At 38.8% G+C, this 27,994-nt stretch overlaps 2 protein-coding genes across 2 annotated transcripts; both read right to left on the minus strand.

Moving 5' to 3' along the window:
* Positions 1 to 352: 352 nt before the first annotated feature.
* On the minus strand, positions 353 to 10,716 carry lipca (lipase, hepatic a). Its single transcript, XM_073464243.1, has 9 exons — positions 10,465 to 10,716; positions 8,434 to 8,603; positions 8,021 to 8,200; positions 7,793 to 7,910; positions 7,429 to 7,662; positions 5,052 to 5,294; positions 3,295 to 3,409; positions 2,662 to 2,880; positions 353 to 1,068 (listed from the first exon to the last, which is right to left on the minus strand). The coding sequence occupies exons 1-9, from the start codon at positions 10,544 to 10,546 to the stop codon at positions 936 to 938; spliced, it is 1,494 nt and encodes a 497-aa protein (XP_073320344.1). The 5' UTR covers positions 10,547 to 10,716; the 3' UTR covers positions 353 to 935.
* Positions 10,717 to 14,934: 4,218 nt separating this feature from the next.
* aqp9b (aquaporin 9b) lies at positions 14,935 to 27,929 on the minus strand. Its single transcript, XM_073465270.1, has 6 exons — positions 27,828 to 27,929; positions 27,002 to 27,128; positions 22,513 to 22,650; positions 22,149 to 22,267; positions 20,894 to 21,111; positions 14,935 to 15,634 (listed from the first exon to the last, which is right to left on the minus strand). Exons 1-6 carry the CDS (start codon positions 27,927 to 27,929, stop codon positions 15,472 to 15,474), a joined length of 867 nt encoding a protein of 288 aa, XP_073321371.1. The 3' UTR covers positions 14,935 to 15,471.
* Positions 27,930 to 27,994: the final 65 nt, after the last annotated feature.

Below are 27,994 nucleotides of genomic sequence, written 5' to 3' on the forward strand. Positions count from 1 at the left end.
CAGACCTGGGATTTGTATTTATAAGAGTGGTGTTGGACTCAGAAACTGTGGGGGGCAGATAGCACAAAATGCCAATTTCTACATAATGTTGCTTTGAGGGTTTCTGCCAGATTTGCTGTGTTTACTGTTTGAGCTTTGATTCTCAAGCTGACTGCTGCCTGAGCAGCTGGACATTTTAGCTGCTGATTATTTTAAATGTACAGTCAGAGTTAACTGTTTTCACACTAGAGTGAGTAACCAGTGTCAGCTTTTTCGACAGCATCTTTGACATTCTGGTGATGAGTCCGTTTGTCAGTACATGAGCAGTGCGTGTACACAGGTGTGTTTTAAAAAAACAGACCACACAGAAGAATAGAAAAGAACAGAGTGCATATTTATTGCTCTGGTTTGAGTTTGATTAGGAGATGATGTTATTTGAAGGAGTAATGCAGGTTTTAATGATGAGATTGATCATTTTATATAAGAAAAAAAAAAACTTTACATACTTTGGAACTAACGTCATCAAAAGGTCGGTGACTTCGTGTTCACTGTCTGGTTAATGTTTGAATTGGCAAATGCCCAGCTGTTTATATCCCCCTGAGAGACAGACCGTAATGTAAATCTGCCTGGATCTTTAAACTACACTGTGTGGCTCTGGTCAACAAAGTGTCTGGTACAAAGGTCACATGCAATACGTATTTATAATTTTACCACATAATCAAATTTAAACATGTTTAAATTAAATAAGTTTACAATAGGTGCTAGTTGTTCTCTAGCCTCAGTTTCCCAGGATTCAATTCTCCTAATAAACTTTAGCATTCAGCATTTCTCCAGTGCCAATTCTTTGAGAGAATTAATAATTCTTAATTTACTCCCTGAATCTGCACAGCCTCACTCTCAGGAGTTGTTGTGAACTTGCAGGGCGTCCATCAGAGATCTTCAGTCTGTTGAACAGACTAAGGCTCCCTCACAAGTCTGTTGTGCTTCCTTCTCCGCTGTTTCTGTGTTTCTTCTTTGCAGCGCACGTACACTTTATCTTGCGACACTTCAACTTGTTGGTCCTCATTTGTCATGGCACAAAAAGATGTCCTGGAAAACAGAAACAATGTTGTTGATACGTAAACAGAAAGTGTGTGCTCAGTTAAGTGTAGCAGATAAATTATGATAAATGATTCAGTTTCTGTGTGTGGGGGGAAATAATCCACTAGGTGGCGTTAAAAGTCTGCGATGGTGTCGAAGCAGAAGGTTTTTTTTCTGCTGGCAAGAATAGGGCACTGCAAAATGTTATTGTATGAGTACATTTATTCTTTATTGAATGTGTTATTTCAAATAGTTGGTAGGATTAATAACTTAATATAAAACAATCCTCTAATACTAATAGAAATAATCTTCTTTTGACTCGACTCTTCATGTCCCCTCTTGCAGTAAATGTACTCATCTGCTGTACTTAAGTACAGTTTTTATGCACTTGTACTTGAACTGCAGCAGTGACAATGATCCACTGATGAAATACATAAAACAATACGCACTAAAAATCTGCATCAAGGGTATTTTCACTTACTTTTTTCATTTGTACCTCTCAACCCATACAACCTTGAATGTAGTGAATGATATGGAGTATTTTTATATTGAGGTATTCACTGATGGAATGGATGCCTGTACTTTACTTAAGTACTTCCATTTTATACAACTTTGATTGATTTGTTTATTTAAGATTCATGCACTAAATAGTGCCCTTGAAAATATTGTACTTTTTACTTGACACAATTAGTTAGTAGTTGCTTTGCAGATTCAGATTATTAAAGCAAAAATATAAATCAACAAATAAAGAATGCTTCATATTATTATGAATGAAGCTACCCAGCAGTATCCAGATGTTTTTAAGCACTGTTACATGTAAATGTCCTGCACTCAGGGTCTTACTCTGTCCTTCCGTGCATGAATTATTAAACCACAAAGTAATACATTTTTTCAATGTTTGTTTTTTACTCTGAAACAAGTGAAAATCCTGCCAATATTCTCCAATATATGCTATTTTGAAGGCATGTAAAGGTCCACTGTAGTATTAAAAGCAATTCAGGAATACCTGTTTAATCCTTTTACTTTCAGAAAACCAGACAGGTAAAAACAATAATTTTAACCGGAAATCCATAATAATAATAATATTTTTTCTTGTACATCTTTTTTGTGTCTGAAAATATGCGTGTCAGCTCCTGCACTCTTGTTGACATTATGCACCGAAAGGTATATTCTGCCTATTGGCCCTATATTTAGATAAAATTGGCCTTTATGGTAATCCAACTTTAGATAAGTTAAACATGGCTTTCAAATATCTGTCCACTATAGTGGACACCATGCATGAAAGGGTTAAGTAAAGTACATATGAGTATAAAAATATACTTAAAGTACCAAAAGTAAAGGAACTGTAAGTAAAGTGGCCCATTATTGGATTATAAGTATTGATACATGAATGATTCAATACTTGGTTCAGGTGGGGCTAATCTCAGCCACTGTATAAAGACTTTGAATTCACAACTTTTACTTGTAGTATAGTATTTCTATGCTGTGGTATTGCTACTTTTACCCAAGTGAACAATCTAAGTAAGATCTAAGAGAGATAAGTCAGCTTAAAAACATCTGGATATTTCTCCATCACTGGTGCTTTGTAATATAGAGTTGTACCTCTCCTGCGTCTCGCCTGCTTTGACACTGATCTTGCCCACGCTCAGCAGTGGTTTCATCCTCCGGCTGCCCCAGGGAATAATGGTCTGCACCCGGTTCCACACATTCTTCCACATAGCTGATCCCTCCCAGTGCAATTTGAGCAACATCAGATCCCCTAAGTCTTTGTCCAGGGTGATCAGGAAGGTGAAGGTTTTATTACCCCAAATTGTTTCAGGGCTGTTAAAAAGAAGACAAAACAGAGTTAGATTATTACTGCAGGGAACATCCTGCAACAGGCTGTCACATTTCTTTATTGCAAAGCAGAGATCCTCTGCTGTAATGTTCTACGAGTAAAGCAGGACAGCACATGAGATTTCCTCTCAGGCGCTTTGATACACAGAACATTGAATGGTAACACAGTTGTCAGGGAATAGTGTCTTGACTAAATTATTTACTCCTCCATCCCCATTTATAGTTCTCTTTCATGCAGCAGCCCGAGTTGTTTCCATGTGTGTCAGCTGCTCTCTGTAACATGCCTTCTTTCTTTATAGTGCTGAGAGCCCAGCTGCATATTGCATGTGTCAAAGAATGAGAACGCTGGGCATAAATGTGATGTAATGTAAGCCTGATGGGAGGTGGTACAGTACTCACACTGTGATGGAGAGGTCGCCGCTCTCCTCCTTTGTTCCAGAGAGGGAGATGGTGAGAGAGGGCTCAATGCTCTCCATCTGGTTGACAAACTGAATCCTGAACTGGTAATGATGAACTGCAGAGAGGGAAGCAGAAACAGAAGAAAAGATGAGGACAGATAAGCCGTCCAACACAGTCTGTCAATCTGACCAAATCTGATTACTTGGAGAGCCAGACCGCCAGCACAAAAAGGCCACCATGCCACTTCTTATCATTTAATAATGCAAATAGAGTGACTTTGAATTCACAGAGCCACTACCACTCACACTTTACATACAGGTACTATATACTGTAAAGCCATTTGTGGGGTTTTGGTTGCTTAAAAACAGATATTATAATCTATGCATTGTTTTCAGCCTTTTTATCTCACTGTCCCCAAGTGGCAGAGGAAGCACTCAGGTGTTTTACTTAAGTACAAGTGGCAAAACCACAGTGTAGAAATACAAGTAAAAGTGCAGAGTATTAGCAGTGTTGTTTAAAGTACCCCAAAGTCATACTTGAGTAAAAGTAAATATATCATGCTAAAATATTATTTCGGTGAAAGTGAAAGTTGACCATGCGAATAGTACTTGAGTAAAAGTCTTAAAGTATCTGATATTATTTGTAATTAAGTATCAAAAGTACAAGTACAAGTAAATCACGCATATATTTATATGTAGTACTGAATACTAGGGGTCGACTGGCCATTTATTAGATCTGATATTCACCATTTTTTAGATGATCAGAATCAGTTTTATTTTATCTGATTGCTGATAAAATACATTAATTCATTAATAAAATAAATTAAAGTAACTGGTGACAAAAGTTATCAGATAAATGTAGTGGAGTAAAAGTGCAATATTTCCCTTTAAGATGTAGCGGAGTGGAAGTATGGAGTAGCAGAAAACGGAAATTCTCAAGTAAAGTACAAATACCTCAGAATGGTACTTAAATACTGTACTTGAGTAAATGTACATAGTTTCATTACATCACTGAGTATTTGCATCGAAATATAATTACAAGGGGTGAAATTACACAGCGTGTGAATTTACCCTCAGGCATCAATAAAGTCTTATTTTAACTGAATTTATAATAATATACAATAATATATCTGTCGATTATATTTTGTGATTTATTGTCGAGTGAAAATAAAAAGAATCAGAAAATGGAATACTCAAGTTTAATACCTCAAAAGTGAAGTCAGGTACAGTAGTTGAGTAATTGTACTGTCTCCCACTGATGTTCCCAGGTCGGGTTTCTTGGGGCTAAACACGGAGTAGTGCGCATTGTGATCTGTCTTTTTTTTAAATTCTACCACTAGGGGCACCAAAGACTTTCTAGTAAAGATGTAAATGTCACCACAAAGATGTAATTACATTTTTAAAAATCTCTTGAAACAGCACTTTAGTTTTTAGCAAACATTACTCAAACCTGTTTAAACAGTGCTTTCATTGGGAACTATTTTCAGTGGTGGATTAATACACGATTTGTGCCCCAGTGAGCAGGACAGTAAATGTGGGACTGACTCAAACTAAACTTCAGTGCCTATGTTCCTGATAGTGAACATGTCAACCTGCGCAATGATCTGCGCTAATTTCTGGACGATACTCAGCAACTTGTGCTTCAATGTCAAATGATCAGTCGAGACTGTATGGTTGGTCTGCAAACTGAGCATATAATGACAGTAGAGGTATAAATGTATCTTCAGTCTGTTTGAAATGACAAGGACAACCACGTACGTTTGTAAGGCATCCGAGAGCGTGTTTTCAGGTACAGCCTCTTGCTGGCGCCGCTGCGGACCTTCCTTATATTGTAGCCCAGCGTGTTGCAGCGATTCTTCCGACAGTCCAGACAGACGCCTTTGACAAAAGCGCTGTTGTCGCTGCACCTGTAGGCCATGCTCTGCTTGTCTTCATTCAGCAGAGAGTCAATGAACAGATGCACAGACCGCTCATGTGCACATTTCACCGTCTGCTCGAAACCTATCAGAGGAAATAAAACAATGGTAGACATTTAAAACTTGAGACAACGTGAGATCATTTCCACATAGTCTCCTGTGGATTGAGAGGCTGTGGAATACCTTAATCACGGTGTCTGACCATTATTTGTGGATTGATTTCATTATGACCAAAGCCTGACATCTATCAGACTGTCCTCCTGTCAGATCCCCTTAAAGCGTCTCATTATGTCTAATCCTGCTCTGCTCTGAAGGCCCTTTCCTCTGAGCAGACTTCTGTAGCCTGGAGGCAGCTCAGCTCAGAGGGACGGACAGAGCGGAGGAAAGGCACATGTTGCTAATTAACTCCTGAGGATGACAGATGCTTTAATGTGGCTCTCGCTGTCATATTATGCGGATGTGTTTTGGATTGAGAGGCACCATAAATCCCAGAGCCACTTGTGTTTGACTAGAGGGAATTAAATTCATCTGCCCGAACGCAGAAAGAGAAACTGTCAACAAGCAAAAGATGAATTGGTGCCCAAGATATTCATCCTAAACCAGTTATTTGAGGTGGCAAGACCAATTAAGAAAATAAAATGTTATGATAGCCAGAGGAAGAGGCAAACAAGTGAGCGGTTAGGCAGCAGAACACACTGCTTCACACATTCTCCTCAGATGCAGGATTGTAAATGGCAGGCAGGAGGACAAAAAAAGCTGGATGACATGTCTGATTGACTCCTGAACAAGAACTCTCTGCAATCTCAGAATCATCCAGACATTAAAACACAAAAAATAAGCTCCTGTATGCCTGAGAAGTAACAATATTTGTCTTCAGTCTGGATTTGTTCAGAAATACGCAGAAGTGTTTAGGTTTAGTCTCAACACAAACATTGTTTTTGTTTTATCGACGTGCCCTGATGCCTTGATTTTTACTGTAACAGTTGATGGTGATAAATATAAGTCAGTCACGACATCTGCTGGCAAGATTGCCAGGAAATGTTTGAGGATATTCATGGTTCACAGTACCAACAGATCTTTCTAGTGCCACCGCCAGGCTTAAATTTTCTGCTTTCACACAAGAAACATCAAAATCAACTGGACACAACGCCATACGTGGTAATGCTGTGTTCCAGGTTGCAAGTCTCTAAATGTAGAGAATCTGACAAGTAATTATCATTTTACCACTTCCTGATTGATGAGCAACTGAAAACACAATATTTAGTGCAAATCTGGAGGGACATCGGACCATTTTTCGAGGTAAAACAACATATTTGATAACCTATTGGCCCCCGTTTAACAACAGCTACAGTTAGCATTCAACCACTTCCTACCTAACATTACCATTGGATAGTGTTACACCATATGACAGGAAAGGTGTAAATTAATTCTAAAATATCAGCGCACATCTTGGACACATTTATTTAGGCCAGGAAGTGAAACACACAGGACTAGGTTTAATGCTAACATCAGCTAATGGGTTATCAAATATGTGTCACGCCAGATTATCACTATTCATCATCATCATCACTCAGGACGTCATGAAATGATAACAATTTGTCAGATTCCCTACGTTTTACATGACTTGCATCTTGGAACACAGTAGTACAACATTTGAACTTCCCACCCTGAGCATGATGTTGGAGGAAAATGGCCGCCGTGTAAATGTGGTCTATAAAATGACATTTTTCTCGAACATTCATTGTCCCCAGGGGATAGAAACTCCAAGAATTTTGTCCTGTCATCATCCTCAAATCAAATTATCAGCTTTGTACTCAAAATATTGGCAAAGTAATGGCTGACTCTCCATAAGATGCCCTGACCTTTTTTTTATGGCTCCACGATGATACCAAATCTTTCAGTTTGTATAGAAAAAATATGAAAAACAATTAATAGATCTCTATGAACATTTCTGAGCATATTCATGGTCCCTAGATGATAAACCTTTTTGTATTTACAGTTTACAGGACATTTCCTCCAGTCCGACCTCAGGGCAATTTTTGCATTTTCTGCCTACCGCAATAAAAACAATGTTATTTCAGTCTAATAAACATTACAGCCTCTCGCGGCCACTTGCAGACCTTTAGCTTTTATGGTTCCTAAATGACCATATTATATAGTATGCACATAAATGTTTTCTCATAATTTTCTAAGCTGTTGCAGTGTGTTCTTCATCGTACCAAGGAGCCCGTACTGGGCTATGTGCTCATAAATGTTTTGCAGGTCGCATCCTGGCTGGAAGTCTCCTCCGTTGGGGTAAAAGTCATAATGTGCCACAGCTTGCTTGATGCCCACACTGAGGCCCATACGTTCATGGGTGAAGGTGTGGATGGCGTCCACAAATTCAGCGTCATCGGGAGACAGTCTATCCGTGGGAGACATGCCTTCAAACAGGGGCCCCGCCGGATCAAGACCTGGACAATATACAACCAAGAACCAGTTTGTTACAGATCACAGAATAAATAAGTTTAGAATCCAAAACATCCTTGTTTTGGCTGGGGATATAGAAAGCACGATTATCACTGAACCCAGTAGAAAACCCACCAGTAATTCTTCCAATCTTCTCCGAACCTTCCAGATAGCTTCCAGCAAATCCAGAGATGTGAGCCCCAAGGCTGTAGCCAATCAAATGAGCCTTTCTAAGTTGGAACCGGTAGTGTACCTGTTATGGCAGGAACATGAATTAGACTTTAGACAACTTAAATCTGGTTAATGCATAGAATAATTAAACAGTTTTAAGCAGCTTCCTTCAGTAGAGAAATTCCCCCTGACCTGAAGTGACTGCAGCAAGTGAGCTATGTCTTTTCCAACAGTGCGAGTGCTCTGTGCAGCTGTGGGGTAGTGCTGGTGAGCCAGGAGCAGCCAGTCTGTAATCACCACGTTGACGTCTATTAGATGTGTCTTCAGGGCTGTGGCTAACCTGTGCACCCAGCTCTCCATCATACCATCCACCTGAGGAAAAACAAGACTGGCTGTTAGATATGTGTTTGGCATGCTGGTCTTCAGAGTCTCTGCAGGAATCTCCCTGCAGTCCTGCATGTTTACTTCTTGTTATCTCACTACATCTCAGGGTTTTGATCTATGTACAAACTCTGAAACAGTGCCAGCAGCAATTCCCCCCTCACCGCTCCATGTTTTGTATCCAGTGGTTCAAGTCAGTGAAGTGGAAGAAAAGTTGACCTTACCGACCACCCGTGAGTGATGATGATGAGGGGATTACTGCTGTTGAAGCCACAGGAGGTGAGAGTGTGCAGCTGCAGAGGGTCCAGCGCGCAGTTTTCCTCACCTTCTACAAACAGGCCGAAGACTGAACTGCTAACATGCGGCTTCAGGACTCCCCTCTGCTCTTCGTCCGCTACAACCAAAGAGCAGAGCAGTTATCTGTTTGTTCTTCATGATTACTCATCAGAGGATTGCTGCAGGACTGGATGTGTTTACATTGAGGTGAATTATTAGAAATAACGCAAGGAAATTCACTTAATTTGTCCACTCGAAGCAGAAGAAATGTTTTAATGCATGTATTGATGCAATTATCTGATGTAGTTGTTTTCTGTTGAGGCCCATTTGGACTGGAGGCTGTTGTGTTTCCAGGTCATGCAGACCTCTTTGGCTTATGCACACAGATAAGACTTCACAGACAGATCCATTAAATTAATCTCAGCCAGACTCTTCTTGTAATTTCTTATATAAACTCCTCCTCACTTAACATGTTTCAAACCACAGCCCAGAAACCTCAGAAATCTCATAAACTTTACAGATCCACCTCCAAAGAAATCTGTCATTACATTTCCTTCATGGTTTGTCACTGATTCATGTCCAGTATATTTATTCGTAAAGTTAATGACGTCAGAAACCCAGGCGCCTTAACGCTCATTCCGATGAGCTCTTGTCGCTGATATCAAGCCCACGATGAAAATATTTGAGTGACTGTAATCATTAATCCATCATCCATCCCTCTGCTCATCAAATCCCACATTTTACTTGGTGTGTCTTCACTTTTATGATTGTTTACCCGTTTGAGCATGTAGAGCAATTACAAACAGCCTCACTCATTAGTTACAGAGCACAAGAGTGTACTTTACACATCTTAGATGATAATTTGATTTCTGAAGTGATGTTCTCGTTGTTTTTACAGTGAGGAATTTCCTTAAACCAACCAAAGAAGAGATTCATATTTGTTATGAACAAACTAAAAAAACGCACAATTTAAGCAGATTTACATTAAAAAAAACACAACAATAAATGTTTAAGACACTTGATATAAAACAGGTCAGTCCTGTACACAAATTTGACAGGAGCTGTTTCAATATTGTACGTACTATCTTTTCTGCAACAGCCACCGTATAGTGGTGTAATAATTCATTCACCATTCAATTTGAAATATGAATAGTGCCAGAACTGAATGCATCTTACAGAATACAATGACAAGTCCCTTAAAACGGGCTTTTAATTTGCATTTTAGTTGTTTAAAAGAGATTTTTAAATCTGAGAATTATCAGTGGAGTTTTGCCTGAACCAATAAACTAAACAATCAAGATGTGAAGAAATCCGGATATATTATCTCAGCTCGAGCATGAAACAGCTGCTTCTTTACAAACACATGTTGTGCAGCGGGGCTTTGTTCAGACCCACAGAAATTTATTTTTAATTCTGGAGGAGAGGATGAAGTTTGTCTGTAAAATTACTCAGAATCTGTGCGGGGAGAAGTCTACCTGGTGTACCTTCCATTTAATCCGGTCGTGCACAATACATATTGTATTCTGATATTTTCATGAGAGGTAATAATGCACAAAACACCGATTTAATCAAGTAAATACTTCACTCCACACCATGTAGTTTCAGGTACAAAATAAATTGTGACTGTATATCGTAACTCTGAATAAACTTCAGATAAAATTTGCTTCAAGAGGTTAAAGCCCAAATTTTGAAACGCAGTTTGGTGCCCCCTCTCTGAAAACTGTCACCAGGAGCTCGATATCAATTACATAACTCGTTGCTTCTGATATTTGAACTGACAGCTGATTGGGAGCTGTACAGATATATTTAGGGAGTCTTGTATTTTTTACTTTTGAACTATGATGACATCAGACACACCAATCCAATTATGTAAATATAACCAAACTTTTGATCTGTCAACATCTAGACACAAATACAGGCAGTTACACCAATGCAGAAAATGTCTTTATGGCATGATTTTAACATGACATTTCACTCACCTGCTCTGCTTCCTTTGGTTTTCTTCGCCTCATTGAGGTGATATGTTAACAGCAAATAGCAAAGGATTTTGACCACAGACATTATTAGTTCTCTGTGTCACTACTTCTCCAACAGGTGAAGAGAAAGCCTTAAAATCTTTGAAGGGGATGCAGTTAATGAAGAGTCTGAAGGTGAGTTAAAGAAGCCTCATTACTGTCCGGAGGCTTGAAATCAGAGTGTGAAACACATTGTACTGTAATGTACAGACAGTGAAAGGACACAGGGAGTAATGGTTTATGGATAAGAGGGATTTGGTCCTGTCCTGATTGGCTGGAGGCCGTGTCGTGTAGATCAAACACGTTGTGAAAGAGCAGAGATATGAACGTGGGAGGGGATCTGGTACTGCTGATAGTGATTGAGAGCTAAAAATGACCTCAGACCCTTCAGTCAGACCCTCTCCATGTCTCATCTACAAGTGCAAGAAATGTAGTTTTAACAGAACTACCAGCTTCAAGACAAACTTAAGTCTGTGAACAAAACATGAATGACTAACACCGTCCGACAATTGAATTTTCCTGCATTGTTGCAACACATGTTGATGACATGACATGAACAGTTGAAACAATTTGTGTACCCAGTGTACTCACAGTCTATCAACAGAGTGTGGTCACAGATCATCTGTTTTGTGCAGAATGATCCAAGAAAATCAATTATTTTCATGGTAAATTACATAATGACATTCTGTTATGAGAGATAATTGATCAAATCAAAACAGTCCTAATTTCTGTTCGTAATGTTCCTATCAGCGAGTCACTGGACTGTTTTCAAGTATCAGTTTGTCAATAGATGGTGGGTGTACACAAACAGTGGTCACATAATGGTCATGGAGACCTTTACAAACCGAAGCCAGCCTGGTACTGCTGACCTTTCTTTTTTTCTCTTTTCGGTTGTTGAGTATCAGGATGGTCAGCAACTAACTTAAAAGTTGGCAACTTAACTAAATGATTGATTGTTGCAGCTCAACTGTAATAAGTATTTTTACAATATGTTTTGTAATCCGTACAATAATAATAACAAACTTAAATTAATCTATATTTTTTATATATACCAACTCCAAAATTATCCAAATTATTTTATTTATTTATTTATTTAAAAAAAAAGTATAGTATTTTCCCCCAACATGACAACTGAGCTAAACTCAGCTTATGATGAATTGGTGTCTCTGTGTCTGTCACCTTGTTTTGATGGTCAGGAACTTAAAATTAATCAGCTGAAAGACTTTAGTGAATTTTCCTGTATCGCTCTATATTTTTGAAATAAGCAAGGAGAAATCTCAATTTGTGCTCTGATTGAATGTCACATTAATTTATGAGGTTCATAACTGATGCTGTTTAAGCTGATGTGACCCAAACAATAGTGTCTGAGACTGTTTGTAATATACAGTGACTGGCTGCACATAGTGTCGATATTTGATGCTGATGATATTTAAATCAACTTAGGCTGCACCATTCAACTGGATACATAAATGTTCTTATATCAACTACTATATATTATTAATATGATGAGGATCATAGAGGCTGTGGAATGTGTAACAGTGATACAGAAACATTTTTTATGTTATTGTCGGATGTATTTATAGAATATGTCTATATAAAAACTGTGCCACGTTCCAAACCAGGTCAGTATTCACTCACATGTAAACACACACAGACACATACAGTAGTTGCATTGTTCAGGCTTCAGTGAGTGTGTTTGCTACATTACATACAGCATGAACAGAATAACATGTGAGACCGTGAACACGTTCTTTAAAGCCTCAGTTCGGTCCAGCAGCAAAAGAGTTAAAGTTTCAGTTTATCTACCATGTGATGTCACATCTGCAGGTGAACAGTTTGGAAGAGCAAACATGGAGAACCAACCAGCTTTTCCAAGTACTGTGTGTCTATGTGTCTATGTATGTGTGTGTGCATGTGTCTGCATGTGTTTGCATCTGGGCATGCTAAACAAATACACACAAATACAGATGTTTATTCAGTTCAGACAGAAAGCAGATACAATACTATAAATCAGGCGAAGTATGAGAATGAAACTGGGGGAATACTTTGCTATGAGCAAAAGGCTCATGCATAGCAGCTACTGTGGCCCATTATTACGTAAAGCTATTATTATTCAAGTCAAAGTGAGGAAACACTCTGGGGAGGAGCTCTGCAAGCACTGAACCACAAAAACACTCTTCATCCATTCTCAGTTCAGTTATATAAGCCAGTTCCAGTTGTCTTCTTTTAAATTTTAATGTATTTCTGATGTACTTGCTGCTCCGCTCCCATCGTGATCAGTTGAATTGCTTTGTAGTTAAGCACTCTGTAATACAGTAATGATGGAAGATTTTATTTTTTGATTAAATGCCCGTACCTGATCTATATATTGTGAGGACCAAAAGATTCTTTTCACAGCAGACATTTTGACTTGATAAAGCAGCAAAAGCACAGGTGTGACCGATAACTTTAACAAGTTTTAAGTGTCCCAGTGAGCCATGTCAGTGAGTGAGCATGCACAACACCAGAGTCCTGAACCAGCTCACCTAAACTGAATGCAGCCATCATTGTTGTTTAAAATTCAACCGTGCTTTGAGTAAGATATTTACAAGAGTGTAATGCGATAAGCTTCATGATAATTTGATATTTTTTTTAAGGGAAAATAAAGACAGTTGAAGATGTATTCCTCCTTAGGAATAAAATGTGTCAGTGGCTTCAATTTTCAGAAATTCTTAGCTTTTACATGTTTTTGTATTTAGAAGCAAAACCTTAAAACTTGAAATTTCACAGCAGACACTTTGACATGTCATAGTAAGAAAAAGCACAAGTGTCGTGTCACTAATTACACTTATGGAGGCTCACTTCAATTCCATACCACTCCAAGTCCAAGTGTCCCAGTAAACCATAACTGCAGCAGCTCAGTGGAATTCAGTCATCATTCATTTCATTATTTACACCTGTGCTTTTTTAATGCGGTATGTCAAAATGTTGTCAGGCACATTTTTTCTTATTGGATAATAAAAACAATGCCTGGCTGACATTATTTTCACTAAAATAAAGAGCAAGTGAGTGAACAAAAGTTCTCCCTACAAACATCTAAGCAGGAGATCGTCAGAAAGTGATTTAACAACAAGTCATTTCAACAAACTTTATTCAATAATACAATAACACAGAATACTGTAAAACAAGCTGATTCAGACAGATAGAACTACCTTAGAAAAAGCAACTTAAAACAAGCAACAATAAACAAAAGATTTAAAAGATTAAAATGTTTCTTCCTGACAGGCTGCCGCTCAGGACAGAAGCACTAAGATCAAAGTTTAGGACTTTAGGAGAGATGAGTACCAACACATACACCATTTAATTAAACAGCTGGAAGTGAAACAAACCTTCTGCTGCTTTTCAAACATGCATACTGTAATTATTCTGATTCACACGTAGGCCACATACAGGGTTGTAACACTACACGGTTTGACACTACAGTTTGACACTACAAGTGTCAAACTGGTTGTGGTGAAAGCAGGACTTCACAGCAAAATCACTCTTTGATGGCTGTGCCACCGACTTTCTTCACATTTTTCTGTTTGACAAAAGTAAAACCATCGGATGAAAAAACAAAGATTTTAATATAAGGGATTGTCACGTCGCCAAACAAGTGTTTACACAGGTACAAGCTGTTGTAAAATGACATTCAGTGCAGCACAATATAACCTCACAATTAATATATGAACGAATGCTTGTTCAGATCAGCACACATAGTCACATTATTTCTAAACATAACCTGTTGACGTTGTGTTTGTCTTTGCAAATTCACATTTCTGTGCTCACAGAATACGAGCAAAACGAAGCTCAACAGCACAAAGGAATGTCCAGTTTAAACCTCAATTGTACATTTCCAAGAAGTTTATTTCCTTCTGTGATAGTTTGCTGTTGTGCAAGCCTAAACCATGCCAAAACTCTGTTTTATTTCACATTTTACTTCAGCTCTGAGGATTTATTTTGTAAACAGAGTCAGTGTTTGCATATTGCTGCTGACACAACACTGATCCAAACACAATTCATCAGAGAATTCAGTGACATTCGTAAAAGTTTCTGCTGCAAAGAAAATTCAACACTGGGGTTTTCTTGCGCAGAAAATGGAAACTTATATGTCTTTCGTAAATGTCATATTTATCTAAATTATGGCTTTTCAATATCAAGGATGCCTGTGATGAGCAAATAATCCAGCAATGTGACAATAAGTATATGTGGGGACGAGTGAAAAAGTCAGCAAAAACAGTCAAATTTAAGGCTGGATCTTCTACATTAAAAGTGTTAGCAAGATAAAGCAATCAATCACACATTGTTTTCACACATGCAAAGGATTAAGTGAAATAGAACAAGGAAGTCACTCCACAAAACATATCACATGTATCACTAAGAACAATATAAATAACCACATTTCCACATGAAATCAACTGTTTCATAAGTGCTACGTTTATTTAATGCCCCTGTTTGTAAGTTAAACTGTAGTAAAAATATAAATGCTGTACAGAAACTTGGCAAATATTTCTAACAAGAGGAGACAACCCCAGTTAAGAAATAGGAGACTACAAAGAATACTGCATAATGCAGAGGAAACTCTCCATACAAGGTTATGATTTCATGGAATTAGAGGAAAAGCTTTATGTCTAAAGAGAATATTTTCCTCAAGACAGTTTAATATTCTGATATATGAAAGAGCCCCTGGCGCTGGCAGGTGAAATCTGAAACCTCTAAATAAAAAGACTTTCTACAAGAAGAGGCTTGAAAGGCTTCATAAAACATTCATGCATATTTTACAAATCACTATGAAATTGTGCAGTCAGATGCATGCTTCGTCTTAAACCATTAACTGTAAATTTCCTTCAAATTTAATTGTAGAAATGTATAAAACTGCTTCATCTGGATGAACATGTTTGCCTTCTGAGGGTGAGAATCGGCTGCTTTGTCACTTTGCTCTTGTTCTAGATTTTAACTCATAGTTATTATCTCGTATTTGTCCTGGACATTTTTCTCCTCCTGTTTTTCAGGCTCGGCGTGGTGCAGCTCAATGAAGAGAAAGTAAATGCCAGCTCCAACTGCTCCGCCGACCATGGGCCCTGCCACAGGGATCCACCACCAGCAACCTCCAGCTCTGCAGTGAGGGGGACCCATATACATCAATTATTATGATAGGGTACAAATGACCAATGTTTTCACTATTTACACAACATGCTGCATGAACAGGAAAATCTTTAGGAGCTCAGTCAAGAAAATTAGTCAAGTAAATTAAGATTATTAATCTGAACAGAACGCCAGAGGCTGCATTACAAACTAGTGGCATGGAGAGAGAGCGTTTACAAGGACAGGAGAGTCTGATGTCACGCTCATGACACATGGGGTGTAGAGATGGTTCACATTCGGGTCATCGGACAACACAAGACAGACTGCAGATTAAATAGAACATTTGATTATTTATAACTGGGTTTAAAAGAATAATTAAAGATTTTGCTAAACATGCTTTTTCGTTTCCTTGCTGCGAGTTCGAAGAGAAGATCGATACCACTCTCATATCTAAATAAATGTAAGGCTACAGCCAGCAGCCAGCTAGCATAGCTTAGCACAAAGACTAGAGGTAGGGGAAACAGTTAGCCTGGCTCTGTCCAAAGGTAATTAAATCTGCCTATAAGCACCTCTTAAACTCACAGATTAACAATGTTATGTTTGTTCTGTATGAAAACCCGAAGCATAAAAACGCAACATTTTTGTTTTGCATTGTGACAGTAACGGACTAATGTTATTTCATGTTGTTGTCCCCGTCACTGTAATAAAAGTTTAAAGAAATGAGGATAAAAAACTGTCAAATAGCAACGGTAAAAGACCATAAAATCAAAAATAGAAATCAAGAAACAGTGCTTCACTGTGATTTGTAAAAAAAACAAAATTTTACTGTGAAAATAATATAACATAACGTAATATAACGTAACATAATAATGCAAGCAAGTAATCAAAAGTGTTTTCTTGTATATACCTTGCTTTACAATGTGCTTTATTTGTTGTTTCCTTTGTAATTTATCTTACCATGATGAACTGTATCTATGCCGACCAACTGTAATGCCTCATGTGTTTTACCATACTTTTTACACTAACCACAGCTGCCAGTAATTTATCGTAAAGATGAAGTTTGCAATAAAATACAATTTTTAAAAATAAAAATAAATAAAATTTATAGTATAGCAGTTCATTTTAAAAGCGTATTAACAGATTTTCAGTTTTTCTTTTCATAGTAATCAATTGTAAACAAAACTGTTTTCAACTGTGAAATTTACAGTTGCCAATAAAGCATACCGTAATATCTTTGACACTGTCACCGTAAAAATTCTGGACACCATAGGGACCAATATTTTACCCTAAATTGAACAGAATTTTTTTTACAGTGTATATTAGATTTTTGCACCTGCTCATTAGGAGTGGTAACACTCACACACCGACGGCTGTACCTTCCGGAGCAACAAGGGGTTGCCCAAGGACACTTTTGACATGCAGACTGCAGGGGTCTGGGATTGCCCCACCGACCTTCCAATCAGTGGACAACCGCTCTACCTCCCTAACTTGTAATTATGGCTACTCTGATACAAAAACAATGCAGCATAATGACTGCCACTACTGAGCTGCATTATGGGAAGTGTAGGATCCAGCTTGCCCCATACTAGACTAGTCACGATATCTAAGCCCTCTGTTGCTTCACTTTTGATCACTGCTTTGGTTTAATCTGTCCCCTAATTAAATAGAAATACAGTATTAACAAGATGCAGTACTCTCTTGAATGAAATCATGTACACTGCCTCTCCAATCTGGATGTTTATGTCTGTATCATCCTACCTGAGGCGAGTTATACGCAGTTATCCCAGATTACAGTAAAGTCTTAAGGAGCTCTGTGTATTAGACCTACTTCATGTGTCCTCATTCTGACTGTGGCCGACCTCAGACAGAGCTGGAGGGAGATTAGAGCCCTGCTGGTCAGTGTGGCCGTTAGGAGCCTTGACTCCCCCAACAGGTGAAAGAGCTTCACTTAACAGAGCTGATATGTGGGCCTGAAAGTAAACAAGCGTCTGAGCGAGTCATCTTTGTCTCCTGTAGGCATTCAGGAAGTAGGCGGCTGGATTATAGACTTTAATCTATTGCCACAGCTAAGATGATCAGGCAAGGAGACAGACAACCAGTGGGTCACATTGACGCCATGTGGACATTGAATGGAGCCAAGTGCCGCCCTTCACACTCAAAGCTAAAAAGGGACGTGATGTACATTAATCCTCAGTCTACATTACACTGCATTTGTAGCTGCTGTATTTATGTCATAAATATAAAAGATTATGTCAGATTTAGCACATACTTTATACATGATAGTAGGGGCTTATGTGTGCGTTAAACCTTTACATTTGTAAAGTCATACAAGCCATCTGGTGATAGTTAAAGCTGTGGTATGGGGACACAGAGCATCAGAATCTGTATCTTTAGCCTCCACCACTTAATATTATGTAATCTTCATGATAAATCAAGAATTCTGCTTTAAAACATCCTTGTATTAAAAATTTTAACTGTTTGTGGTTATACTGCTTTCATATAGACAGCATTATTGTCCAAGCAGTGTTTTGTTCTTAGTTTGACAACCACATATTCATGCCAGCAGTGACGTTCACCGACACTTTGAAGGGCAGGGGTCAATGATAAACTGGGCACTGAGGGCAAAGACACAAACAGCATGTATCTAAACAGAAACAACATGTGAGAGAGGGAAAAAATAATTTTGCGGGTATTTTGTCCAAAAGTACAAGTATAATTTACAAAAAGTGACGCTAGCTACCATCAAATGAAAAAAGCTGCAATTACTGAGGTTGTACGCCTCTACAGAGTTGTAAGAGGCTTCAGACGGCATCTTTTGAGCTCTTCAAGGACACTCCTATAAACGATTCATCACCTCAACAGAAAACAGGATATTGCTTTCAGCAGAAGTTAGAGAAAAGCGGAAGATACTTTGCTGACACAAACGTGACCTTAAAGGATCTGGAAACTCTGAGCCTGCGGTATCTCATTGGCAGCGTTCATTGGTTACTGTAAAAAGCTGCTCAATGGAAAAGTGCCAAGGGTGGATGAGAACAGCTCCTAAAATGTTCAGAGCTTTGGATATTTAAGAGTGCGACAGTTAACATTATACAGTTTATCATTGCACAAAAAAACATGTCAAAAACCGGTATTCAAGCAAACAGGAGGTGCCAGAAAATACTAAAAATAATAGTAGAAAAAATCAGCAATTTTCCATAAAAATACAGTATTTTTTTGGCCTTTTAATGTTTTCTGTAAGGATATTTACACCCATTTAAAAATGAAAATACCTTTAAATAGAGTCGAACACTGTTATAATACAGATAATCCTGTTTAAAATTGCAGAGGAGTGCTGCTATTAGATATCAGCTATTATTATCTTTTCATCAATACATCAGTATTAATGTCTGTACAGTAGAATATTCAAAAAAATACAGGGAAAATCTGTAAAACAAACAGGAAAAAGTCCTTGAGAGTCTGACCGTATCGTCCTCAGAGCCTGAAAAAGGCGATCAGAGGAATGTGTTCGAACTTTCCAGGGATCACACGACTGTGCCTCAGTGATAATTAAAGAAAGGAGACTCCACTCAGTGATTATCAGGAAGAACAATGGCAACTGATGTCAATATCAACAGAGAATCAATATTTTAGTCCCACACAGGCAATCGAAAGGTCATAAGAGTTTGTTTATACAGCCTTCAAGGTTTTAGAAGTCGGAAATATTCCATAAGAGTACAGTATACAAAGTTAGCTGCTGCGAGCCATTTCGTTTATATACATGTAGCGTGACTGCTTTGTTTGCATTCTTGACAAAGTCCAAATTGAAAGTGCGACAGGGATGCACCTTGTCCTCTCCTGTTTGTAACGTGCAGACAGTATCTCAAATGTACAGCTCTGTGGAATGAGAGTGGCACCTTTGCCGTGTGGTATTATAATTGTTTTGTTCTATTAAACTGCGGTTGCCCTTTTGAGAGGTTGACCTGATCAGGTTATTTTTATCACAAAAAACGAGGAATCCTTTCCTTCTAACAAACACCGAAACTCATAGTTGTAAAGTAGTGACCAAAATATACAATATGACGACATTGAATCAGCTAATTTATATTTTTACAATACAACAGTATGTGATGTGAGAGACGTCACTCGCAGTGATGAATCTACAGACAGTTACCACCTGAATCAGCTCTCTTCTCCTTTGGTTCAGTTCATTGTTGAACTGTCCGACTCACAACTATACTGTTTTGGTTCACTCTCGCTGTTCTCGTGGCTGCAACAGACAGCTGCTTTCAGAGAAAAGGCTCTAATAAACCCAGTGCTCAGTGTCTGCTCAGCACAGAAATGAAGACAGACAAAGGAAACGACTAACTGGTGAACATAGATTTAGCAGCTAAAGAGTCAGATATTTCTCTCAGGAGTTGGTGGAGACTGAAACAGAGCTAAAAGACACAACTAAATGAATAGCATGTTGTTCCATAACAAGTTTGCAATATTAATGTAAAAGGTGAATTATGCCAATTGCTGTTTTACCAATTTGTCTCCACTTTACGGACATTTAAATCTTTATATATGTAAAAGTAATATTTTTCATAGTTGCAAATCGGATCAAAATCACAACATCATCACATCTTTTTTAGTATAAATTTAAAAACACAATAAAACATAAACATAAAAACAAAACCAGGAACAGCTGTGCTGTCTCTGAGAGAAGAAAGGAAGCAAGAGAGGATGAGGAACATACAGCCGTGGCTTTTTGGTAATAAAGCATTCAATATTTCATATTTATGTGCATGGAATCTCTCCCGGTTCACTTAAATCCCACAGCCCTTTTTCAAAATGCAGGAAATACACGCCTGGTCTTTGAAATATTAATTCAGATTGTCAAGAGAGAAGAGATGGAGCTATGCTGCTCTCTGTGTGGGAAAGGAAGAAGCAGCTACTTGGTTAAAATGTTACATCACACATCCACTACATCTCAGGCGCTGGTGAGCGTGAGAGCAGCACTGAATAATGGACTTTTAGCTTGTTCAGACAGGCAGCCCACAAAACATTTCTTACTTACGTGTGTGCTTTATGCGTGATAGCAGGCAACTTTTTGTTCCTACTGGGAATGTTCCTATAGTGACTAATTTCCCTGACGTTTCAACATAAGTTTAAACTAGTCAAGTGGTGTAAAAGTAAGAAAACCCCCAGAAACCAGAAACATTTTACAAATTGTTCGAAAAAATATTGTGTCACATCTTAAATGCAACAGTTAAGGTTAGCAACGTTTAATCGACTGGTTGACTACTCGTTTCTACATCAGTAAAATTACCTGAATACATCCATGCCCCACCCGGCCACAGCCGTGAAGAAGCGCGGGCCGAGGTCTCGTGCCGGGTTGATTGGATAGCCACAGTTCAGACCCATGGACACTCCGATGGCCATGATGATCAGGCCGATGCACAGAGGCTCCATGCCTTTTGGAGCGCCAATATTCTTCCTGTCGGTGATGGCCAGGATGCACAGGATCAGAGCTCCAGTGGCAATTACCTTGAAAACAAAAACATCAGGCAATTAGTAAAACATCAGATGTATTTCAAAACATCTACATTGATTGTTGTTGTTGTTGTTGTTTTTGAGTTACCTCATCTGCAGTGGTGACCTCTGCCCTGTTATTTTGTCTAAGCTAATTATGCGGCTTCCCCTTTCCCCTGGTTTTAGTCTGTATAAGAAAGCTTTACTATATGGGCCCATATGGCCGTCTTTTAAGAAGATACTACAGAGGTAGATCATTGAATTTTATAATCTTTCACATTTTGAACAAATGCTTAGAAAACATCTATAAAAATGTTTGATTTTACAGATCTAATTTGAGCACTTAAAGGTATACAGTCTGCCACCCACATGCATATTCCCAAATATAAAAACACACCGTCAGAACCTGATATTACTCTTAAATTCTCGTCAGGTCAGGTCTCGTCATAACTCTACACAATAACTGAAAGTTAATAATTCATGTTTCTCAGGCTTTGTTTACATTAGCAATGCTTGTAAACATCACCGTAAAACAAGGATTCACTTTGAAATATAACAATTTAAGTAAAAAAAAACCCAACTCATTAGACCTTTAATTCCCTCACTGCCTTCGCAAATTCGTAAACTAACATCTGCATCTCATACACATCCAGGACGGATGCAAGTTATTTTCAGCATCGGAGAAGGACTGTTCATACATCAGTAAACAACTCACATGTCCACTGATGCTAAAATTCGTACTCATGACTGCACTAAATGCTTCTCTGTATGCTCTGGTGGCTTCCACGCACACACGATCCTGGTGGAAATTATGTCACTGACATCAATAATTCCATTTATATAAGAGGCAAATCCCTCCAAAGCTAATAACAGATAAACGATTCAAAACATGTTTTATTGTCATGTTATCAGGAAGTTTCAATAAACTGCAGAAAGTATTATTATCCATGTGGATGTAGTTAGGCTTTTTTATCATATCTGACACTGGTATATATTATAGAATATTTTCTGGGGGAATTACACATAAATTTAAAGTTAGTCTGAAGCCCCACCTGATCAACAAACCCATTCAGGACTGAGAGATGTTTTGCAGGATAAGACGCGAATATGTTGGCAGTGGCATTCACACCAGTAACAACAAATTCTCCATCGGTATATTCCATCAAAGCATCTGTGAAACAGAAAACACAATATAGATCAGTGACTGTTCATGCAATTACACTAACAAGCTCCTTCTTATATGTGTAGTTTTGACAATAAGTCCGACATAAAAACAATATCCAAATATAACAAGGAAAACACTCTTGAAGCAGAGTGTCAGACTTGTTTGTGTTCCTCAGAAATGCTTTCTAGATAACCTCGTAATCCTGCTAGACAGTTCTCTGTTAGTGATGATGTTTACACATTTACACCCACCATAATACAACCCATAGACAGCACAGGATCCAGCAAAAGCCCCCAGGAACTGTGCCAGCACGTACACAGGGAACTTCTTCAGAGGTAGCTTCCCAAGGATCACCATGGCCAGAGAGACCGCAGGGTTCACGTGAGCTCCTGCAACAATGCAACCAAAAGAGATGAGCAAAATCAACCTAAAACAAAATGAAGCGTATTTTAAAAAGAAGATGGAAGTGAAAAAAAGTACCAAAATGTTTCTGATCCAAAACATGCCAATTGTTTTCTAAAGTTATCATGATATTTAGTCTATGAAAAATGCTGCAAAATGTCCACTGAAGTTCCTAAAGCACCGTACGACCAACAATTCAAAACCTAAAAACATTCAGTTTAACAAACATGAGACAAAGAAAAGCAGCAAATACTGAAATGCTGAAACCAGCATTTATTTGGTATTTTTCATTGAAAATGACTTTAAAGAGAGCTCCAATGGTTGGTTTTGCACTCGACTGTTATAACTCTGCCAGTCTCCTGTTGAAAAACAATCAAAAACCTGGCAGTGACATAACCCACAATGCAACTTGAATGCTGACAGTGTGCTGAGAGGTTCTGTTGTGCTATGCTAGTAGCGCTTCAAGCTAGAAGTGGCCCACAGAGGTCTGGTAAGCTCACTTCTTTCTAACTCCACTCCTTTTTTCATTTCTTTTAAGCAATCACAATTGTCTTGGGCGGCGCTAAAGACAGGACACTCCTGCAACATGGCACCGTGGGAAACTTGGTTTGCATGTAGGGAAGAGATACCTTGGATAAAAATGGCTAAACCCCAACAAAAGAGAGGGTAACAACTGCTAGCTTGTTTGTACCATCATCGACCAGGATAGTGTTCGAGTCACTGGAAGAGTGACAGAAGAAAACAAAAAATCCACTCCGAGTCCTTCACAAAGAAATCCACAGTCCAGCAGCATTAAACAACATAAACAAATAGTCCACAGGTTTGTATAGGCAACCGAGAGAGATGTGGAAGGTGTCATTTTTCACGTCGTGTTCCGATCCGCTCACATATGGCCAATAAAAAAGTGATCACAAATTGTTACATAGAGCCCTTTTAAAAGATTTACCATTAAAAAAGTTGGCGATTATTTTTCTTTTGATCGACTAATTGATTAATTGACTAATCGTTTTAACTCTAAATCAAACGTCAAACATCTGTGTGCATTTTAAAGTCTCTTGTGTCCTCTCTTAAAAGACAAGGTAAACTGAGTTCAGTGGATTAAAACAGTCAGTGACAGGCTGTCTGATCATTTAGCGCCTCTGTTCAAGCTGCTCATTCATTCAAAACGTTTGGGGTATTTTCAAACAAAGAGCACCGGGTTTGTCGGCCTGTTTTCATATACTCCACATTGTCCTTCAGAGGCGTGTTTGAACACATTCCAGCCAAATGTTACTGGGCTGTGATGGCAGTGTGGGGTCATTTATTTAACACTCTGGGATCTTGGCTTTGACCTCGCTGTGGTAACACCACTGGGGGTATCAGCCATGCGCCCATTGTTAATCTCCCCATCCTGTTCACAAACACTGACCACGACAACCAGCCAGACCTGCCTGTCTGAATTGCATCTGACATAATCTGCTTGAATCTGCTTAAGGCACACGTAGACTGCAGGTCATTAGAGTGACCATGATGTGTCACACTTACGGTACACTGTCATCTAAAATCTGAGACTACAAAGTGAAAACAATTGTGTTTTCTTCTCCTATGGAGCCGCCCTGCCAGGGAAGCCTAGAAAGCCAGGCTTGTCACACCTGACCCCCCTCCTCTCCAGAGACCCATGCCCCAGTAAAGCTCATTAGTCCAATACCTATGATCATCTTCAGAGATGTCGTTGGACAGAAGCTTCCCACTGAGCTGTGGACCCCGGGGCTGAATGGCCCAGTCATGCAGCAAAAGCTCTCCATATATTAACCTCCGTGTCCTCGGGCTTTTCTGCTATTCCTCTGAAGCTTTACAACTCTTCTCATTAAACATGTAGCACAAGTAAGACTGTAACACGAGTCAGAGTGATCACAACAGCCATCATAAACAAGACAGAGATGAAAAGCCTTATTCACTTGTTCACATAAATTCATATATTTTTCATCTCTATCAAACTTGAATTTCTTGCAGAATATTTATAAATCTTTTCAAATATACAAAAATAAACTCACGATTACAGAGGATCTGTGTCATCCTGGGACTTTTTAGTTGGGAATTCTGTATAGCATAGCCTTTTAAAGGTTTTAAAGGAACAGTTTGACATTTTCCTGTAGGAAATACACTTCCTCGGTATCTTGCAGTAGTTTTAACCAGAAGATTTATACCACTCTTATGTTTGTATGATAAATATGTAGCTGAAGCCAGCAGCTCGTTAGCTTAGCTTAGCATAAAGGCTGGAAACAGATGGAAACAGCTTGTTGGCTCTGTCCGAAGATAACAAAATCCACCTACCAGCACCTCTAAAGCTGAGTATTCAATTAATTAAAATTAAAAACGAATTGATGTTTTATTTTACCCTTTTTTGTATGGATTAAACAAATGAATCGTAACCAGCCCAGTCGCCAGGATATAATGCAAGCAGTTAACATTTCTGCAAACCACAGATACGTCCAGTGCTGACATGTGAACCAAAGGTGGCATATCACGTTCACACTATATGCTTATTGGCGGACTTTCACATCGGGAGGTGGAGGGGCGTTATTACAGACAACAAGGCTGCCAAACGGCAGACCGCAGTTTGAGTCACATCAGTGGATATTTTAAAGGACACCTGGGGACATTTCCAGCAATTTTGTGGTGACCAAAAGTGACTATTTTTCATGGGAAGCCGGACCATCTCCATCCGTGATCGTGGCGACCAAACAGGTATTTTAAGTCAGAACATGTTTTCCTAAACCTGACCAAATGTTTTTTTTTGCCTTAACCTAAGCAGAGCAAAAGCCCAGCACTGTGATAAAAGAGAAATATAAAATTCAACTGAAACAAATGTAAAGTGAAGAAATCAACATGAAGAAATGTCCAGTTTGAACTTATCTGTGGTTTTGCACACAGATACTAGTAGGCTAGCTGTTGTCTCCTGCCTCCTAGCTGTAGCTTCAGATTTAATGGGCAAATATGAGAGATTAACTTTATCACCCAAAATTTTAAACTATACCTTTAAACATGCAAAAAAACAAAAACAAAAAAAAAGCGATAGTTGAAAGATATTTGATAATTGAATCTAATTTCCAGGGTTGGCAGGTAGGGCCGGCCACCTTCTCACCTGGGAATGAGACTCAATAATCACCATCTCACAACTTGCACCTTTAAGCTTTTATCACACAGTCAAACGCAACAACATATATATGATCTCTTCTCTCTGATTGTGATGATTATTCACATCCCAACTGTGATGCAAATGACCACACAACAACTCATGAAGCCTGCACAGTGCAACCCTTGATTGCTGATTAATGGACACACACTTTTTTGGCTCAGACAGCCCACGAGAAGCAGTGTGACATTTAACAACAACCTTCCTGTCCCTATCATTACAAGGGATGCACAGAGGACTCCTATTGCTGTAATCCTTGAGGAATGTAGCCTATAATGTCCCATTTGGACATCAGGACACAATATCTTCAGCCCTCAAGCACACTGACACCACTCTTACACTGAAATTCAGACCACTACAGAGGGTTATAAAGCAAGTTATAAATCAAAACCCCATTTTTTTATATTAGTATAGGTAATTCTGACCTTATAGACCAGAAAAGAGGTCCCTTTATGTTAAATGTTCTCTATTATGTAACACTACAAGTCTATACACTCGTCTTTATAGGTCATTTATCTAGATCAGTAAGCTAATGCAATGACATAAGTCATCTGAGATGAGACTACATCGTGATCTTTTCTGCAAAGGTTTTTTCACGTAAAAGCTTTGAAGATGGAGGAAACAGTGACACTGAGTAACCTGGAGGAGAGAGCTGTTGTTGCTGTAAGAGCAAAGAGACGGCCAGAACATCCAAGACCAAAGATCGCATCTCCACCGCAGACAAACACTGAGTGACGACCTTTGTTACCAGCATGTGTGTGAAACTTTCTTCAGACTGAAATATCAAATAATTATATGTTCGTACTTGTTTTTCTATCACTGAAAAAGCCCAGAGAGTTGAGAGACAAAGCCTCTTTGTCACTTAATAAGTGAATAGTCTGAAAATGTTTTCACATTTTGAAATGTTTTGTGAAAAACAGTTTTTTTCCATCTGTTTTGTATCACTGTGAACTGAATATCTTTGGGTTTTGGTGTTTGCTCGTACAATAAAAAGCAGAACAAAAAATGTCTTGGGCATTTTAATGACCAACTGTCTAATTGAATAATAATAATGAAGAGCATAACCTGCAGAATAATGAATAATAGAAATAATCATTTGAAAAGTGGATGATTTAATATTGTAATGCACATGAGCTGTGTATGTGTCAGTGTGCTTCTTTTACCTGACACTCCCCCCGCCATGTAAACAGCCATCATGACTCCCAGAGTGAAACCAACGTGGATGGTCAGGGGCTCCCCGAGAGCCCCTTTACTCAGCACCGTCTGGGCCACTGAACCACATCCAAAGAGCTGGGACACAGACAAGAACAAAAACACAAAGGGTGGAGGTAGAAAGACTCATTGTTTTTAATTATTCCAATTATAGCCGCCATTAACACTAGCCCTCTTGTCCAACAACAGCCTCCGACTGCCACAGACAATTTGTCCAGCTTGGAGCTCGGAGAAATAATGAATCCCCCCACTTATTAGGTAAAAGGCAGAAGTAATTCAGATGAAAGAAAAAGAGGGCTGTTGTGGAAGCTGCATCACTCCTCTGATCTGGCACCACAGAGGGCTGACAGGTGGAGGGCAGACCAGTCTAGAAACACAGCAACTGTAAAGGAGGCAACTCCTTCAAGAAATGAGAAGCAAACACAGAAAAACAAAAATGTTTTGCAAAGTGATTAATCATTTGCCTATTTTTTCTCCCCCCATATAACAATAACTTATTATAGTAACAATAATTCAAATGCTCTGTTACTTCTGGGGGAGTTGTGAGGAGGAAAAACAGTCCCACATCAGCCACATCTTGGTCTGATTGTCAGCAGCAAATTACAGCTGAGCACATAAAAGAGAAAAGCTCCAGAATATGCTATCTGTTAATAGAGACATCTGAGAGACAGCAGTCAGAGTCCCCGGAGACCCAGTTTGACACCTTATTAGCATACTGGTTCACAGCTTTAAAGCGGCTGTTTAAGCTGGATGACAGGTGCAGAGGGAGGTACTCACGATCAGGACAAATATCCCCAGAAATTCCGCCAGGAACTCCTTAAAGATGTCCCGCCTCAGGCCAAATCTCTCCTTCATCTTCCTCTTGCTCTCATTTTCCATTTTTTCCCCCCTCTCTCTCTCAGCCTCTCTTTCCTTGATGTCTTCCTCCGGCCAGAACAAACAGC

The sequence above is a fragment of the Pagrus major genome, chromosome 4 (genome assembly GCF_040436345.1).
Source record: "Pagrus major chromosome 4, Pma_NU_1.0".
NCBI lineage: Eukaryota > Metazoa > Chordata > Actinopteri > Spariformes > Sparidae > Pagrus > Pagrus major.